At 36.1% G+C, this 19471-nt stretch overlaps 1 protein-coding gene across 3 annotated transcripts in view; it reads left to right on the top strand.

The window, feature by feature from the left end:
- ATF2 (activating transcription factor 2) overlaps nt 1–19471 on the top strand; it is a 47675-nt gene that overhangs the window by 23665 nt on the left and 4539 nt on the right. For all 3 annotated transcript variants that reach the window (XM_027733521.2, XM_039388022.1, XM_027733522.2), the window contains 3 exons: nt 6784–6933; nt 8737–8943; nt 14646–14751. In XM_027733521.2, coding sequence (XP_027589322.1) covers nt 6784–6933; nt 8737–8943; nt 14646–14751 — 463 coding nt within the window. The remainder of the gene's footprint in view (nt 1–6783; nt 6934–8736; nt 8944–14645; nt 14752–19471) is intronic.

The raw sequence follows: 19471 nt of genomic DNA, 5'->3' as shown, positions 1-19471 counted from the left end.
TGAGGATGCCCTGAACATTCTTTGATACCTCATTTCTATTGTCCTAAATCTGTGGGCTGTCTTTCCTTACCCATTTTCGCTTCTCAATCCACAATATGAAAAACAGTGAATCTGAGAATACTGGTTATTCTGCTGTGTGAAGTAGTGGGATTCCAGTAGGGTGGGCACACTAGACCACATTTACCGGGTACTGAAGCTGTTGAGAAGAGGTGGTTACCGGTGCACTGACTGGGCCTGATGCTGTCAGGTCTTCCTTCAGTTTCCTCCTCTGTTGAACCTGAGGACTTTTGAAAGAGTATAGAGAGGGACAGAAAGGAAGAAGGTGTATTTCTGTGCATCCTTGTCCCCCTGGGAATGGGAAAAGGAATCTTTTAATATTTAAGGAGATATCTAAATGTAACCAGCTCTGATGAAATGAGTTTACCTTAAATCCAGGAAAGAAGAATGTAAGAAAGTGAAAACAAGAACTGTTTTCTCAGAAACTGCATGTCTTAGAGTTAGGAAACTTATACTCTGAATTCTGCTTTGTGAAATCCAGGAGGAATTGGTTCCAAATAATTTTTCAGATGGGCAAGAAATTAGGTTTTTAAGTGTATTACTGAGCGATTTGCTCTTAAAAAGCTTTTAAGGGCAGAAAGGATGTGGCCACATGGATGTGGCAAAGACTTTGATGTCAAGTTGAAAGAAGCAATCACTCAAATGCAAAGAAAAACAAAAATCATTAGACTTAAATTTTAACAGTCTCATTAGCCTTCTCATTACAATTTAGCTAATATATGCACTTCAGTGATTGCTTATCTTTTTTTCTAAAGTGAGACTGTAAAAAGGGTATTTGCAGTATTTCTTCTCTCCTTTCTTGTCACTTAATATCAAGCATGAGTAGAATTCAAGAATATCAGAATTATGTGTATTTCTTACGCTCATTTACTTTTATATAGTGCCTATTCGCAAAAAATAAAAAACTTAATTTCTTATCACTCTGAAAGTAAAAGCAATTTAATGAGAAACTTAATGTTTATGTAGAAGAGCTTCCAAACAGGAAGATTAAGTCTCTGTGCCATGTGATGTATTGTTGGCAGATATGTGATGGTTTATTAAATGCAAAGTTCCATTTAATTTTTAAAATTTAAGTCTTTGTGATATCAACCCCCTTCTTTTTCATGTATCTCTTGAAAATAATTTTACTTGCTACATACTCAATTCTGCAAAGGTATGGTAACCAGGTTTATTTTTCACTTGTGTTCCTGGTTAAGCCAACAGAAGACTTAATATTTAGTTTTACAGTTTGTTTTTTATTTCATTAATAGTTCACATATAGTGTTGAAATACAAGCTGTTACAAATTTAATAAATGAACAGTGTGTGTTTTGTGCATTAATGGTATACTGCATTTTGTGGATTTATTAGTGTGGTTAAGTTAGCAGAACACTGGGAACATGTCCTCTGTCTCTTTGCCTACCATAGCCACATTTCTCCCTCATGTTGGGAGGCAATTCTGAAGGGCAAAGGAGTTCAGGACATCCTTTAAGAAGAAAATTTCAAAAGTACAGGAGCAGGCCATCCCCTTGTGATGAACAATGAGCCAGCAGAGAAGAAGACTGGCCTGGCTGAACAGAAAGCTTTGGCTGGAACTCAGGGAAAAAGGGAAAGTTTATGACCTGTGGAAGAAGGGGCAGGCAACTCAGGAGGACTACATGGGTGTTGTGAGGTTATGCAACTAGGGAACTAGTGAAAAAGCTTACCAAGCCTCTTTCAATCTTTTACCAGTAGTCCTGGCTAACTGGGGAGGTCCCAGGTGACCGGAGTAATGTAATGTAAATGTGATGCTCATCTTCAAGAAGGGCCAGAAGGAGGATCCTGGGAACTAAAGGCCTGTCATCTTGATCTCTGTGTTGGGGAAGTCATGGAGCAGATGATTTTGAGTGCCATCCCATGGCACATACAGGAAAACCAGGGGATCAGACCCAGCCAGCTTGGATCTGTGGAAGGCAGGTTGTGCTTCACTGACCTGCTTGGCTTCTGTGATAAGGTGACCTACTTAGTGGACAAGGAAAAGGCTGTCAGTGTTGTCTGTCTGGACTTTTCTAAAGCCTTTGACCCTGTTTGCCACAGCATTCTCCTGGGGAAACTGACTGCCCATGGCTTAGACAGGCATATTCTTTGCTGGGTAAAAAAAATAGCTGGATGGCTGAGCCCAGAAAGTGGTGGTGAATGGAGTTAAATCCAGTTGGTGGCCAGTTACAAGTGGTGTTCCCCAGGGCTCAGTGGTGGGGCCAGTTTTGTCCAATATCTTTATCAACAATCGGAATGAAGGGGTTGAGCCCTCCCTCAGTCAGTTTGCACATGACACCACTTTGGGCAAGAGTGTTGATCTGCAGGCTCTGCCTTGTGGAGGGATCTGGACAGGTTGGATGCATGGGCCGAGGACGGTTGTATGAACACTTGGATCATAACAACCCCAGGCAGCATTACAGGCTGGGGGCAAAGTGTCTGGAAAGCTGATTTTTGGAAAAGAACCTGGGGATGCTGGTCAGCAGCCAGCTGAATATGAGCCATCAGTGAGCCCAGGTGGCCAGAAAGGCTTTTGTGCTTTGGGCCTTTCTTTGCAGAAGGTATTTCTGCAGTTCATGTCTTGCATGACATTTCAAGGAGCTAATGCAGTTTTGTAGTAAGAAAAGCACTTCATGCTCTGATTTCATTCCTTATCGCAGTCATTTATATCTCTCTTACCTGCTTACAAAAGCCTAGTGTTGTGTAACTTTTTTTTTTTTAAGTGAAGTTGGGAACCAATTAAAGTCAAATTAGAGATTGTAGTGCCATTATTTCCTAATGCTATGAAACTTAATTATTTAAATATGAATTTGGACAATTTATTGATTTTTATTAACATGAAAACAACACATTTTTCTCTATTTTTATGAATACCTGTTGGTTTTTTATGAGCTGCATGTTCCAAATTGTACAAAGAGCAGTGTATATTTTTTTTATAAATTCATGACCAAAACTTGGTAAAACAAATTGATATTTTCATTTCTAAAAGCTAAAGCTTAAAATAACTGGTAGAAGACATCTTTGGTAATGGGCATGGGGTGCCTTCCTAGAGCACAATTAAAATTTTTCTTCAGCTGTTGTATGTCTTAAAACCCTTTAAGGATAAGGGAACTAAGATACTTGCTGAGTAATTTTTCCCACTCTGGGCAGCTTTTGGAGACTTTCTCCTTTTGGTAAATGGGCTCTCTTATAGCTTTTGTAAGTGTTTTTAGATTAGAGTGTCCAAACTTAATAAACAAAACTGTGTATTTATTTCTATGTTTGATAAAGTTTTCAATCTGAAGTGTCAAACTCCTTCAGCATGGCAGTTTTGGTTATTCATGTAAAGCGAGTTACTGAGATGTTACCTCCAGAACTTGGTTCTTTTTTTTCTGAAATAGTCTTTTACTGTTTAAGTTGCTTGACACTAAATGGTCATGTGAATTCCAGAGAGGGACAGTTGCATTTTGGAACAGGTTCACTGAGTGAAATAGCAGATAGAAAAATATATGTCAACTGCAAGGACTAATGACTGAGAGGAAAAAAAAAAGTCATTAAAAAAAAATCATAAAACGATGACAGACAGAAATTTAAAAATTGGCTATGCATTGAGCCAAATCCTTAGATTGGTGACATTATTGCAAGAGGCTCTTGACTGAAACAGCTGACATTTAGTAGAAGAGTGCATTAAGCACAATCTTAGTGTCTGCTTCACCACAGAAACATGTACAGTGCTCTATGTGTTTCTGTGCTGTGGAAGAATCACATGAAATTAGATTGTGTTTTAATTTTATTGCCCCAGTACTGAATTTACTGTAGTGAATACAGCTGGTCCAGTCACACCTGTGAAAGACACTGTTAACTATAGTTTTGAATGTTCTAGGATCCTCCTTCTCCTACTAGTTGTAGAACTGAAGTGAAAAATGACTAGAGATTTTATTCAGACACAAGCTGTCTTTTACTGCTATTCTTTTGAAAATACCCTTCCATCTTGTACTGAGAATGACATTCAATAGAAGTGAAAATGAGTTTCAGATTTCTGTGGCACGCTTAATAAAAATTGTCAGTTTTTCTGACATGACTCCATGTTTTTTATGCTAAAGAAACTAACTTTCACATACTTAAGTAAAATCAAACATATAAGTCAGTTTTATGGTATTTTAGAGAGGCTTAGAAGTAGATGCAATAGCTGCCTTTAAAAAAACAAAACCAACAAAACAGAAAAACTTTGTCACTAAGATAAGGATGCATGATTCTAAATGTTGCAGAATTGCTTCTGATCTTGTGAGAAGATCTGTAATTGTATGCTTTTGGTGTATGAAACATGAGCCTTGAGTTGCAGCTGTAAAACATCCTTTTTTGAGTGTACAGCTTGTGAGTGCAGACTTAATGTCCAGACCCTTCTGCGTGTATTGCAGAAGTTTCTGAAGAACTTAAAAGTTGCTTTAACACTGAATGTTTTCCTCAGTCTCCTTCTTTGCATATAAAACCTTTTGTCACAATCTGAGAAATACCTTGTGCTCAGTGGGCAACCAGTAGACTTTCTGCAGGAGGTTTCTACTGAGAAGTGACAGAGGGCAGCTTGGCAAATGTTCAGAAACCAACATTAACTTGCTGGAGCCCGGCATGGGACCTTGTGTTCAGCAGAATTCTTCTGACCTGTCTCTCTGCATGCCGAGCTAATCAGCAAACACCTAATGAGCCTACTCTAAAGAAACAGACCCTCTCACAACCTACTTCATTTTCATATGTTCTCTGGGGGTGGAGAGACAAGACTTCATAAGGACTGATGATGCTGCAAAGACCACAATAATGATAATTAACTTGCTGAATTTAGAAGATTATGCTGTTAATTAGTTGCAAAATAAAGATAAGTAATAGAGCAGCAGATGGTAGGATAACACCCAGGAGAAGGAGGGTTATTACTCTGATGAGCTTTTGTGGCAGATATGAAATATGGATCTGAGTTTTTCACAAATTGTTTCTGGAGTATATTATCTTGTTTCTGTGAGCTCTTGATGGAATGATCTGGTCCTACCAAATTTTGACAGATGTGGTGAGGATTTGTTTTCAAGGATATACATGAACAATAAAATCTTCCTAATCAAGACTTTAGAAGCTATTAAGCTATCTGAAAATACCAGTTTTAGTTTGCCTATAACCAAATAATACCAAAAAACCTTGGTTGTCATCAGGTTTCCCCACTCCCTCCAAAATCTTGCTGTGCAAACCCAATGCAAGTAATTTTTGAAACAGTAACATTGAAAAATTTCCTAATAGGAAGGCTTGAAATAAAAGAGAGCATACCCTTTAAAACCTCAGAAGTTAAAGTAGACACGTTGTAACTGATTTGTTACAACTGATTCCTACTGTCACTACTCTCTTGATGATGACTGATGAAAGTTTGTCACATCCTAACAGTAAGTTATAATACAAGAAATATTTCTAGAGTAATTCAGGTCATAAATGAAAATATATTGGGAAAAATCGTATTTTAATAACTTTTAGAAAGAATATTGTCATATTAATGTCAAAAACTTGCTACTTTCTTCTAAAAATATTTTTTACAAACTGACTTGGAAGTGATATGTTTCCCTGGTAGTTCTGGTGGTTGCTTAGAAAAATTTACCATTTAGAAACCAGGATTAGTTGAAGGAGGGAGAGGAATCAATTTTGCAGTTGTTGCAGGAAGATCATAGGGTTTGGTTTTAACAGTTTTATCAGACAATTAGAAAACACTTAGGCCTTGCTGGAGACAGGAACTTAAACTTTTTTGTTAGCTTGTTTTCCAAGAAGAATTAGGAAAGTACAGATTAATTCTTGAGTGTTAAATACATACGGGCTTTCAGAGTGCTGTACATATACTAAGAAGTATGAACACGTTATCTTGAAAATTTTTGTAGCCCTGCCCTAATGCTTGCAGCTATCCTAAATTTTTGTTGTTAAAGCTGAGCTCTGGGGAAATTGCAGTAAATTTGGTTTGTGTACTTTTCTGAAACTGCCTTCTTCATTCTGGGAAACTTTCTGTTTTTCATAGTGGCTGTGTACAATAAAGGAAGAACATCAAACCTTTTAGCAGTTTTTTACTGTAAAATAGCATGCCATAAGAGTTACCTTGCATATTTCTACATAAATAGTTTTTACATATAACCTGCACAAGTATTTTGTGCATTTTTAAGATGTTTCAGCAAACATCTTGGCTTTCATCTAATTACCATAGGAAGGATTTCAGAGGTGAGTATTTGTAAAGACCATGAAAAAGTGGAGGCATAACGAGCTATTTTAAATGGGTAGAGAATACCAGAATTTTTAAAAGGGAAAGATGTTTACATTCTGTTTTTTACTTATTTTCCTTCGTGTGTGGTAGTTACACATGTAACTGCTGTGGTAGCACACCTTTGTGCACTACCAGTCTCAGCAAATGTTTGTTCATGGCCTTCCAGAAATCTACTTTTGGGCACAGTTCATCAAGAAGGAGGCTTTCTCTTTACTTCTCCATACAGCTTACAATCCCTTTCTTTCTGGGATCCTATGTAAGCCTTATTGCTATTGTCATGCTTGCCAAAAATTGTTACCTATTAGTAGGTATATGCCTAGATCACTGTTGAAAACCTATAAAAAGAAACAACTGTTTAAGAGGTGGAACTCCTGTTTCCGAAATGGAAGTAACTACTAGTATAAATAATTATTTGCTTAAGTTAGCATGATAGAATATTTCTTTTTTTCCCCCCTCTTCTTTTTTTTCTGCTTTCAGAGATTGAAAGCAGCCTTGACCCAGCAGCACCCTCAGGTAACAAATGGAGATACTGCCAAGGGACATCCGAGTGGGTTGGTTAGGACTCAGTCAGAGGAACCACGACCACAGTCACTACAACAGCCTGCAACTTCAACAACTGAAACACCGGTATGACAACAGGCTGGACGTGTACTTCTTACACCCTCTCTTTATTTTGCAAATAAATATATTTTTTCTTTACTCTTGATTTGTGAAATAGATGTTAATGTACTCCTCTTGGAGTCAGTAGCAGTAAAGTGTTTATAGTTCTTACATGTTCTTAAATGCTTCTAAAATCTGTTATCCAAGAGAATAATTTCAAAATAAATATTATCTAACTTCTTAAATTTAGGACTAAGTCCTGCTTTCTGGAGTTCATTAACAGGAGATTCTGTGGTAGCTGAAATTTGTACAGCTGGTCAATATATATACGGGGGGAAAAAAGTGGTTTTATTTTGTATTTCTGTTGCACATGTTGTATGTTTAAATGCTCTTAGAAATTTTTAAATTCCATCAGGTATCAGGTTTGTTAATTTATTTGAAAGATCCTTTCTGGGCTGGCACATGAAGAGTTTCAGCTCTATGATTAAGTGTACTGTGTCATCTCAGGTTCTGAAAGGCGGGCTCTTATTTTAGGTATAAAATGTGCTGTGCTTTTGGGATGTTAGATGAGAACAGGGGAGTAAAAGGCAAGACCTCTGAGCCAGACTGGAAGTGGGATTGCTGCTGGAGGAAAGACAGACTTCCCTGGGTGAATCCTGGAGGATTGCAGCTGTTCTATGTCTAAAAAAACCAGTTGAAATGTGTTTTCAGAATGCTTTAAAAAATCTCTAAGAGTTATTTTCAGAATTTGTAGCATAATACTGATTTTATAAAAGTCACACACTGGATCCAGAACCAGAAGGACCTGTATCTGCAGTGAAAGCCTCACATTCTTAGACTGGCCAGTAAAGTCAGATAATGTATCAAAAGAAATGTATTTGGAACAAAAGAAGGAAAAGGATGACCCATCATAAAATGATTTCCTTTTTATGGCTGCTGTTCCCCATACTTCCTTCAGTTTTTAAAAGAATATTTTTGTAATATCACATAGCAGAATTTTCAAGGTGGAAATCTTGCTGTTTGATTATTTTATGGTTATTTCACAATTAATAATAATAAAAAATTGCAAGTGTTTCATTCTTAAAAGGCAGATTTGAGTTCCTAGATTTTTTTATTATTAGCTGTCTAGAATTTATGCCAAATTGATACGCCAACTGATACATATTTGGGGGTTTTAATTTAAAAAGAAAAACTTTCTTACTGTGCTAGACTGAATGCGCAGGTGCACCTGTGAATATGTCATGTAGACAGTTATGTTCTGTCTATCTTATCCATTATATTCTTAACATGTTTTGTTAAATCTTTGTTTAGGTTCTGTATACAGCTGTGAAATGAGCATAATGTATAATTTAAAGTATTGAAATTTTTTGATCCTGTCATAATATGTGGGTGGATTAAGGGAAATTGGTATTCAGTGGTGGGGAACACATCAACAAGTAGGAAATTGCTATCTGGAGATTCAGGGATCAGTGAGTCTCAGCACTGGCAGCATTTGTCAAACAGCTTCTGTGTGGTGGGCTTAAGCAATTGAGTTGTGACGAGGTTTGTGGGAAGAGTCAAAAATAGAAAATGTATTTCCTACTAAATGTAATTTGAAAGCTGTTTTGGGCGTAATATGTTAATGTAACATGATCAGGAGTGTAAATACAGTAGAAGTTTTACAACCATAGCTGTAGAGTTAAATGGACATAACTTTCCAGAGAAGAAATGTATTTAGAAATGTGCTGAATGCTTTTCTCAAGATGTGATGACTGTTTATACCAATGCCGTAGGTTAAGTCATGAGAGGTATTATACTGATAACTTAATTAATACTTTCTACTGTTTTCAGGCATCACCAGCTCAGCCTACGCCACAAACACCAAATACAGGTGGTCGGCGAAGAAGAGCTGCCAATGAAGACCCTGATGAGAAAAGGAGAAAGTTTCTGGAGAGAAACCGGGCTGCTGCTTCCAGATGCCGACAGAAACGGAAAGTCTGGGTGCAGTCATTGGAGAAAAAAGCCGAGGACCTGAGCTCACTAAATGGCCAGTTACAGGTATACTTTTTATTTCAAGTCAAAATGAGTTAAGTTTTTCCATTCTTAGACAGTGATTCTCAATGGAACTTAAAACTTTGCATGAAATCTGAAATAGAAATGATTTTGTAACTATGGCTCAGATCAGACTTGAAAATTCAGCACTAATTGCATATAGCAGTAAAATTAGAGTATAAGAGCATACTCCTATTTCACAACGTGTGAACTTTAGGATCATACCCTTTTATCCTGTGTTCCATTTTAAATAACTTTCAGACTATGATACTAAACAAAGATGACAAGATGTGTTGGAGTAAAGGCTTATTAGCAATGTAATAGTCTTACTTGAACACATCTTGCTCTTAATAATTTGTTTCACAACCTGAGTTATTTAAACAAGTTTTGAGTTTATTTCCTGTGGTTCTTTTAAACTTCACTTTTTTTCCTTTAAAGTGAATGTAGTGCTCGTGAAAGGTGCCAGATTGACATCACTGGAAACTGAAGGCCTCTTTTGTCCACAGAACAGGTACAACACAGGCAGTGGCAGTGCAAATTTCACCACACTGCCCTCCCAGTGTGCATAAATCCTATAGAGATGGAAGTATGCTGTAAGAGGGTAGGCTAGTGTATGCTGCTACTCATTTTTCCACCTCATCTGAGGTTGTCAATCTTGGAAGGTTGTCACGTGGGCACACTTTTTCTCCTGCAGAACAATCCATGACCCTTTTATTTAAACTGCTCTTAAATGTTAAAGCATACTTTCCTAATGTTTTCCAGCAGCACAGAAGAATTGGCACAAAGTATTGTTTTCAAAATAAAAAGTCTAAAAGCTTCATTTTGAAAATTCCTGAAAGGAAAAATTATGTCATTTCCTAAATGAAGCATTCATTTAGAAAATGTAGTGAAATGTATTTTCATATGTTAAACTCTCACTTCTTTTTCTTCATCCGAGCTGTCCACTGAGTCAAATTCACATATCTTCTCTTTCCTATGGGAGCTCCTCTTACATGCTGTTTGGTAAAGAAAACATCATAGTTTTACTAACAAGAAAGTAGGGAATGTTGAGATTACTTTTTATCACGTAATCAAAATTACAGTGTATGAGTCATCTTCATGTCTTTAAAAATACTCAGCATCCCAGGCCCTAAAATGTAAAAAAATTCCTACCTAAGCACACAACATGAAATGGTTTCCTGTGTTCCAAGAATCATGACATTGCACCAGCATTAGTTAAATTTCTTGCAAATATATATTCTCATATCTGTTCACAGTTTTTAGACTGTTCCTTTAATGCAGTCACAATCCTCAGTTAAGTCCAATAATTACAAAATTATACGTAGCACTGTAGCTTAAGTAATCTAAGAAACAAGTGAAGGAGAATGAAAAAAAATTGGCCATAGTTCAGTTTTTTAGTGAAAGTAATATTTTGTATCACATGAACTTATCACTTATATGTACCAATTTTTATAACAAAAAAATACCTAAGTACCATAACCAAAAGGCTTCCAAGAGTTAACTCAGTAATAGTGAATTCAAGGAAGGTTTTCCTATGATCTAACCAAAGCAAAACTGTTAACTGTAAAGAACAGAATGACTTGTAAAGAAAATTGAATGTCAGAGAAATAATTAAATTGTACTGTATGTGAAAACATTAATCAATCCTGTATTTCCATAATAATTCTTCACTTGACAGGCTGATCAGCACAGTGGGCAGTTATGACCCATGATTACTTACTTTATATTTAATAGAAAATTTAATAAGTTTGGAATTTTGCCTTAGTGCAGTTTTATAGACTGAGTGTTTGGGTTAGTAGTTCATATTTTGTTTAATATCTAAGTGGCCTGCTCAGCTGAATTTACCAAGATGTCGCATTTCCAAAAGCAGGTTCATACCAAAATGACTGCACTGCGTTGCTTCATGTAACAATTCTGACTCCTTTCAACACAGTAGCGTTCTTGTAATGTCTGTGTTAAAGCTTCTGATGTCAATGGGAAGGTTTTTAAGGCTGAAAGCTTGCTAACAGTACATATGGATTTTGAAGAGGTTTACTTAGTTGACGTATGTATTTTGTTCTGTAGATTAACTTCTGCCAAGTTCTTTTAAATGTTTGAAGGTAATTTCCTTTTTAAGCAGTATTTTTCAAATTTTTGCTTAAGGGAAAATTTCCATCTGTTACATCACGCTAGTAACATACATAGGTTAGGCAGGCTGTTTTTATTTTAGGCTCTGCTATGTAAATATTTCTCATGCTTCCAACCATTTAAAGTTTATTTACTGTTTGATTTTTGTTGACTGGGTGTTCTACTAATGTGTTGAGTGGTTTATTAATCTTAAATTTTGTTCATCACCTTGTTTAGCTTGTATGCCTTGCACAATCCTGCAGGATATGGGGTGCTGTATAATGTATTAAGAAGGTATTGACGGTGTGTTCACAGCGGCCACTCAGCAGTATTGCAGGATCAGATGCCAAAGTGCATTATATGGACTGTATTTGGTCCCTGTTGCTTTAATAATCTTAGAGGACACAGTATTAGAAGAAGAATAGGCTGTCTTCCTCACAATTTCACTGTGGGTTCTCAATGAGCAGCAATCAAGTGATGGTTTGTACTGATGCTGCAGAAGCTGCTTTAGGAAGGCTGAATTGTGAAAGTATGCCTGTGAGTAAAGACACTCTCCCATATAGGAAGTTGTCCAAAAAGAAGCAGCAAGAGCGTTGTTTAACTCAGCCACAGACAATCCCCTCTCCCCAGAAGTCACATCTACCTGTCTCTAATGGTAATTCTGGTAAATATATATCACAAACACTGTCCCACACCTTGCTGAGTAAGGGTTAATCTGGTTCCACCATTACATATGCATTTTGGATACAAGGAGAAAGAGGCTGATACGGAAGAACATGTTGTACACTGTGTGGTATATCTTCATAAGAATACAAAAGGGAGAGCATCTTTTGAAAGATGGAGTGCAGGTAAAAGTCAATATGCTTTCCTCCAGAAACCTGCTTTTTAATGTTAGCACATTTTGAAATATGGGAACGTACAAATTCTTCTAGACAGCATGTGAGGTATATTTCATGCTTATTTAAAGAAATGTTGATGCCTACACTTGATTCAAAGACTCATTAATGAGGAGGACCTTTCCAGTGTGAAAACTTGAAATAATCTTTCTTCATGCCAACTGTTAAAGTGTTTATTCCATGTGTTGCTTGTTAGCCTGTTTTCAACAGGTTAACCACATGTTAAATGACCACCACACGTTAACATTAATGTGTTTTGAACAAGATGAAAAAGACTTGCCATTGTCACATACAAGATAAGTAACTACAATGTGTATAGGAATTGGTTTCAACAGCCCCTCTTCACCAGTGAGAAGTGGTGCCATATAAATGGCAACCATAGATTGCCTTTCTGTGACATTCCATGTCCCACGTGTCTAGCAAACGTAACTCAGTTCTAGTTTAGGAGTGATTTGTGCATTGCATATAGCATTCTTGGCACAAGTGTTCATATGGAATACACAGCTAGCATTGTTATTGAGATTACCTCAACCTTTTTTTTATATGGGAATGCTGTTCCATTTTTTCAAGTCTGCTTTAATGCAAGATAATATATTTGCTTTTTATATTTTTGCTAGCAACATTCTTAATATTTTTAATACAGCTGACATTAATCTATAAACTTGTAAAATTTTTTCATAGACATTATTTTACTTACACAGATAAACTGCAACTTCATACTTAAATGTGCTTTTTCTGTATAAAATTCCTCCTTAAAATGTGAGAGACGAGATAGAAAATTTCTGGAAGCCTTTTCCTGATTTGATCACTTCTTTTGCCAAAGTTCCTTTGAACTAAACAGAAGTATATTTCATAGTCTTGGATGTTGTTACTTCTGTAGATTATCAAGAAGTTGTCTCTAAACTACATCAATACAGGCTTTTTCTTCCCCCCAGCTATGTCAGTTCTGTGCAGCTCCCTGCTTGCATCCAGATTTGTGTCTCCTCAGTAAGTAACATGGTGAACTAAGGGGAGACTGAGAGCTGGAGGCCTTCGTAGTGTGCTTCCTTAACAGCCTAAGGTTTCAGGATGCGTAATGCCAGCTGGCAGAGAATTTTGGGGCTTTTGGTTGGGTTTCTTTAGTTACAACCTTTTTTGTTTGCAGTCACATTTTTCTTTTGTTAAAAATGTTTGTGAAATCAGATTTTTGGCATCTCTCAGCTTTTGCTTTTAATATAAAGTTTCTAAAAGAGATATTTTACACAGTGAAATGACTGAATAGAAAAGGAGTCCTTAATAGTTTAACAGGATTTTGTAAGGATAAAGGCTAGAAATTTGTTGTCTTCTAAATGGAGGGAGAGAATACAAAGAAGAGCTTTTAACAATCTGCTATTTTAGTTACTTAGCATAATTAAACCTAGTAAGTTCTGTTCTGAAAAAATTGGTTTTCTTTGGAATTGTTTTACTTGTAATTCATCTCATTTCTGACTGCATTGCCTTATTTCTAGCTTACAAGTAAATAAGTTGACTTTCTTGTGGTTTATTCTTCCAGGTAATTTTAGTTGCAATCCAGTTTTCCTGTGTTTGCTTTTATTTTAACTTGCTCCTAAATGCATAAACATAAGCTTTTACCAAACAATTATGTCACATGTGTGGTATATTATGCTAATGTGCAAAGGTTCTTATACTTGAAGTAACTTCAAGTGTCAGTAGAAAGGATTTATATTTAAAATACAGTAACCCATGAAAAACACATGTTGTGTCAAGATATGGGGATCACAAAGCATTACAGATAACTTGATTAATAATATTTTTCTACTGTTTAAAGTGAAAATGGTTCTATCAAAATGCCATACCATTCCTAATTTAGATTGTCACATGTAATGCAGTTATGTAGCACTTCTCATCTACAGACACCAAACTGCTTTACAGGGAAGGTAAGTGTTGCTGTCTTCCATTTTACAAATGGGGAAAGTGAAGCACAAAGCAGTAAAATGACCTTGCTCAAGGTCACCCAGTAGTGGAAAGGCACAGTCTGAACCCAGTCACTAGATTTTGCAGGTGCTGTCTCCTAGGTCGCACTACACTTTAGTGGCATAAGCAGACATCTCGGGATTTTGTCATTATTATCAGTGATTCCTTCGTACAACACATTTATGTATGGCTGCCAAAGGAAAAAGTCGGTCTGGAGATCAGCAAATATTTGCTAAATTATTTTCCATTACATGAGATTTTCTTTTTTGAAGTCCAAGTATAAATATAGTCATTAAAAATTATTCTGCATTGGCTTTTTGGATTTTATTTTATTTTTTTTCCCTTTTCTTAATGTTGGCTGTGACATCTCTTAAGATGTGTGTAGCTAAATGTAGGTTTGCTCTGATTAGAATTCATCACAAAACCTTCCAGAAGAGCCTCTCAGTAGCTGGATCATGTGAATGAAACTATATGTAAACTCTGCATCTGCAAACTGAAAAACATACATTGTATTTTTTTTCAAAAAGCATTTCCTAGTTGTAGAAAATAATAAAGTTAGCCAAGTTTCAGCTAATATTTACATTCTCTGAGATAAAAGAAATGCATACATTTTTGTAGTATATGCCAAATGGAAACTTCTTGTATTTTAGCTACCCCTAAATGAACAACTGAAAATCCTATAAAACTTAATGCTTACCTTCAAAACGTGTGTAGTTTGAGCCTGGTAAAGTATATAACTTTCTTTTCCTTTAGAACGAAGTCACCCTGCTGAGAAATGAAGTGGCACAGCTGAAACAGCTTCTTCTGGCTCATAAAGATTGCCCTGTAACTGCCATGCAGAAGAAATCTGGCTATCATAGTGAGTAATGTTCCATTACCTATAGCCTGAGGCTGCATCAATGAAATACTGCCAAAGTGAACTGAATGAGCATTAAAATTGAGAAGTGCAGTTCTAATATTACATATATTACATTATAAAGATTTTTTTTTAATCTCAAAGGTTATTGGAAGACAGGAATTAATATGTGATATTTAGAAATGTATTTTTAAGTCGAAATTGAATTGTTGCGTAACATTGAAGGTTTTATGTTGGCTTAATAAATGCATATGATAATTAGCATTTAAGGACTATCGGTTACTACACCTGTTTTGGAAAATATAATTAAGGTATTAAGAGCACATGATAAACCATCTTTTATACATTATCTTAGCTTAGTACAGTGAAAGGTCCTTGTGGGTTTTTTTCCTTCATCATAATGAGATTTCAGTAGAGGTACTATAACAGCTGTCCTCATTTACCACAACATCCAGGATCAGTCAAGCCATTAAAATAATCAGATGCAGGTTCATGGCTCCTACTGTACAATGTCTTCTAGATTGTTCTGATTTCCACATTAAGTGACTGCTGTTCTATAAACAGGGTGTTTTTAAAAGGAGTTCTAATATTGATGGGAATACTGAGACTTTCAGTACCAGTTTTTTTCTAATTCTTATTTTTACTTTAAATTGTTCTTTTGATTTTTCATCCTTCCAGCATTTTAAAGGTTAATTATGCTTTCCTGACTTGTAACTTCCTTTTTGGCTGTGATACACAGTGCCAGAACCAGCTGCTGCTGCTGTAGAATAAATGGCCAATTTTGTCCATTGTACACAAATTTGTTACAAATAACTGAGCTGGGAATGCATTAGGCAACATTCATAATATATAACCCACAGCTTTCGTTTTTATGATTTAGTGATATTTCAAGATATTTGTAAATGTGAAGATTGTTTCTGCCATATGTAGCCACTTCATTTTAATTTGCCAGTGTCAGTAATTCAGGAGAATAAAGGAACATTTTGTATTGCATGCAAACAGATCCTCAGGTGCTTGCGATAAAACTTAATGGCCACCATCTTTACTTGTAGTCATTGTAAGCAATTTCATCAGAATGGGCAATATTTTTTAATTTAAAAGATTCAGGAGATTTAGCAACTCTGTATTGCCATATATATTTAGAATACTGATTTTGTCAGTTTTGAGCTTATAAATCTTGGTCCTTTGATCTCCAGTCATTTTGACAAGACAGAAAATAGCATCTTGGAGTAAATTGGAACAGTATAGAAATATGTTTGGGATTTATATTAACAATGATTGCTGCAGGGATGAGGCCATTATGGCTCCCGTCTGACAGAACGAGATAATTTCATAGGGAAGCTACTAGGGAGATAGCATTATGCATGCAAGGTTTTTTAAAAAAAACAAACCAAAACAAAAAAAACCCTGTAGGTTTCTTAGATTTTGATGGGTTTGAGGGTGCATGTTCCTGAATTGCCATGAAAAATATTTAATCGTAAGTCATAAATTGACAAACTGGTTACATGGTAAGGATTTCTTTGTTGAAGAGTTAGCAAATGGCCTCTTTAGGAATGCCGGTTTTCTGCCCTCAGAAAAGGACTATAATGCTTCTGATTTACTGAAGAATGCAAAATGAATTAGACCTAAAATACTAATTCGTGGCAAAAGCAAATTTTAGAAAAAAATAATAGTTAGCAAGGAGATTGGAAGCGTAGCTCACTTAGTTTCTTGAAGAGTCTCTTGAAAGTAAAAATTTAACATGAGTGATAGTTGTAATGCCATCCCTCTGAAAGGATTTTTTCATGTTATCTCTGTGTGAATATTGTTAGGAAGGCGTGTTGGCTAAGTGACATACCCACAGTACAATTTATGAGAGGAAAACATTGTTTCAGTCAATATGTTCATGAAAATGGTGTTCCTATAAATAAACATATTATATTCATCAAGTAATCAAAGTTGAATTGCTTCAAAAATGTAGTGAGTGGTTTAATAGTCTTGTTTCTGTGGAAGAATTGAAGACCTCAGCTTACAGAACTCCTGCAGTGCTGAGTATTGTGCACTGCTTAAAAAAATGATAGTTTAGGCCATGTAGACCACAGCTGTTTTAACAGCTAAGTCCACAATTTTATGGTTTTCATGTTATTTTTATGCATTTAAACAGGCACAAATAATCTATCACTTTTAAGATCTTTTCAATTTTCCAGGCAATTTTTTCACAAGCCAAATGAAAAGCACAAAACTGCAGGTACCTCTTTCTTTTAAGACTGTTCTTGGGATCATATTTTCTTTATTTAAAGTCTTGTTCCTGCTTCAAAAGAGGGTGTCATCAGGACAGAGAAACCAGAAAAATCATTATTGCACTTTGAGTCAGTATGGATGAATTTCTGTTGCAATGTTTGAGTTTTCAGCCAGCTTAAATTTTTTTATTTCCCAGTGAAGGATGCTGTTGGTTCCACATGTATCTTAAGCCGTGGTAGGGAAAGTGCTGTGTATAGAAGAAATCCAGATGCTGTTCATTTATTTTTCATGTTATCTTTTCCATACTAGATGGTTTCTAGAAGTCTTCTGCAGTACACCCTATATTTTCTCAGGATTTTTCTGGACTTGTAGTAGGAGAAAGGGGAAAACTTGTGAAAAGAAAATGTATTGTGAAAATCAAAGTTTTTAAAAAAAAAAGAAAGTAAGGGGATTTTTAGGTATTTTTTCGTATTTTTGACAAGGACATCATAATATTTGAGAGCATTTGTTCTAAACTGAATATAAATGAAGATAAATAGAGGCTGCAGTGTAGGTGATGTTAAATGAGAGGGTTTGTGCTCTTTCTGTAGTTAGTTTTAAAGAAATGGCAGAAGGTGACTAACCAATTTCAGGCCTGGAATGATTTGAACCTCTCAAACCACTACGCTCCTGCAGCCTGTTCTGGATAAGCAACAGCTCTTCAGTGACTGCAGGGGACATTCACAAAGGCCAACTCGCTGGAAATGAGCATTACTAGGCTTAAGTCCCTCTATAGTCCTTGAAAGGCCTAATAAGAATTACCATGAGGCTTCCTTTCTAGTGATTATCAGGGGACTGAAGGAGTTCAGAATCACATGTCAGTGCTTGTGTACTCACTCTCATTTTGGTTTTGGTGGGTTTTTTTCTTCTGAAGACTGAAATCCTTCTTTGTTTGCTTTGCCTGAATGAAAGCTGTTGGTAAGCAGTGCTAAGAAGCAAATAGTTTGAGTACTCTAAAAGAGTACTTTTTAGTGCATCCTCAAAAATCTCTGCTTTTTTGTTGTTTTTTAATTCTTTTCTATAGCTCATCTAGTCCTTGTTGCATTCCATTTCCAGAATGGCTCGCCTCTCATGACACAGCCTGTCTAGGAACTATCTGGCCTTGAGGAAAGGTCAAGTGACGTAGCTCTGTAAATTTTCAACTTTCTAATATACAGCAAACATTATTTCTGTAGATTAATTTCTAATTTGGACTGTGTATTTTCCTTGATTTGAGGCAAAGCTGGGGGAGCCATGAAAAAAGCTAAAATGCCTTGGCGGTTTTTTTTACGTTGTTAGCTATAGTATGATTCTGGTATGTATCAGTTGCACTCTTGAAACCACAGTCCTGTGTCTGGCAATTCTCTGGTCAACTAAGAAAAAAGGAAGAAATCAAAATTTAAGTATGACTTTCCTGTATTCTTCTAAAAGCCTTTGTTCTTTATTCCCAGTCTTCAGGCTTAAAAAAACAAGTCACCTCTGTAGTGAGGTGACTTTTAAGTATCTTCTATATTCATTGAGTGATTTTCTTGTTTGGTTTTCATTTCTCAAATGGAGTTTTTATTCAGCTTTTGGCCACTATTCCTGTAAAGTTAGGGCTACCTTAGGAAGGACATTAAAGAAAATCCAAATAGCTATTCTTTAGGGTGGCACCTCATTTCTAAATATTGGTTTGTAGTTATTACAAGGGTTTATGCTTCCAGTCCAATTTATTACCATGAACTAGTGTTAGGTCTGTGTCTTATATAATGACCTGTCTGCTGTAAGCTCCCTCTCTCTAGCCCCTGGCATCTGAAAATACCTGAATCATGTATTTTTGTGTCTTCAGCACAGTATGTTTATCTGCTCAATGAAATGAACACTTCTATTGGTGATCATAAGTGTACTCATAACTGTTTCTTCCAGCACATATAGGGTCTTCCTGAGCCCATCAAAGTGAGAAAATCAAACCTCTCTCATGTTCTTTACCATTGTGATATTATTACAGAAATTTCTTTTGAGTTAAGAACATACATGTTAAGGGAGACATGACAATGGAAGACCTTCCTTCTGCTGCTGAAAGATCATGATCTATTTTAACTTCCTCTCTATCTCATGATCTGTTTTAACTTCCTCCCTATCTCTGGCTCATAGCATTTAAAACTAACCCTTTTTCTTGGGTATAAGGAGAATTTGGACAACAAGGAAATTGGGGATCAGCACAAGAAGCTTGATAGGAAGATGGAGATTCATAGGAAAATAACAGCAGCTCTGGAGAGGAGGAGCAGGTGTTACAGCAGGGAGACTGTATTTGATACGTCATCCTACTTGCTGCCATTTCATTCTGTCTGAGGGGAAGAATATGCTACTCGGGGAAGTGACACTAGAGTTTCTGTTTTTAACAAAGTTTGCTCCTTCTTGTTTATACATGAGATCTTGTACGTCTTGATAGAGGTACAGCAAAGATGAAATCCTGTTGAATACTGTTAACTGAATTGACACTTGT

Source organism: Pipra filicauda, unplaced genomic scaffold (genome assembly GCF_003945595.2).
Source record: "Pipra filicauda isolate LSUMZ 115617 unplaced genomic scaffold, ASM394559v2 scaffold5_size6683894_pilon, whole genome shotgun sequence".
NCBI lineage: Eukaryota > Metazoa > Chordata > Aves > Passeriformes > Pipridae > Pipra > Pipra filicauda.
This window is presented reverse-complemented; position numbering and strand designations above follow the sequence as displayed.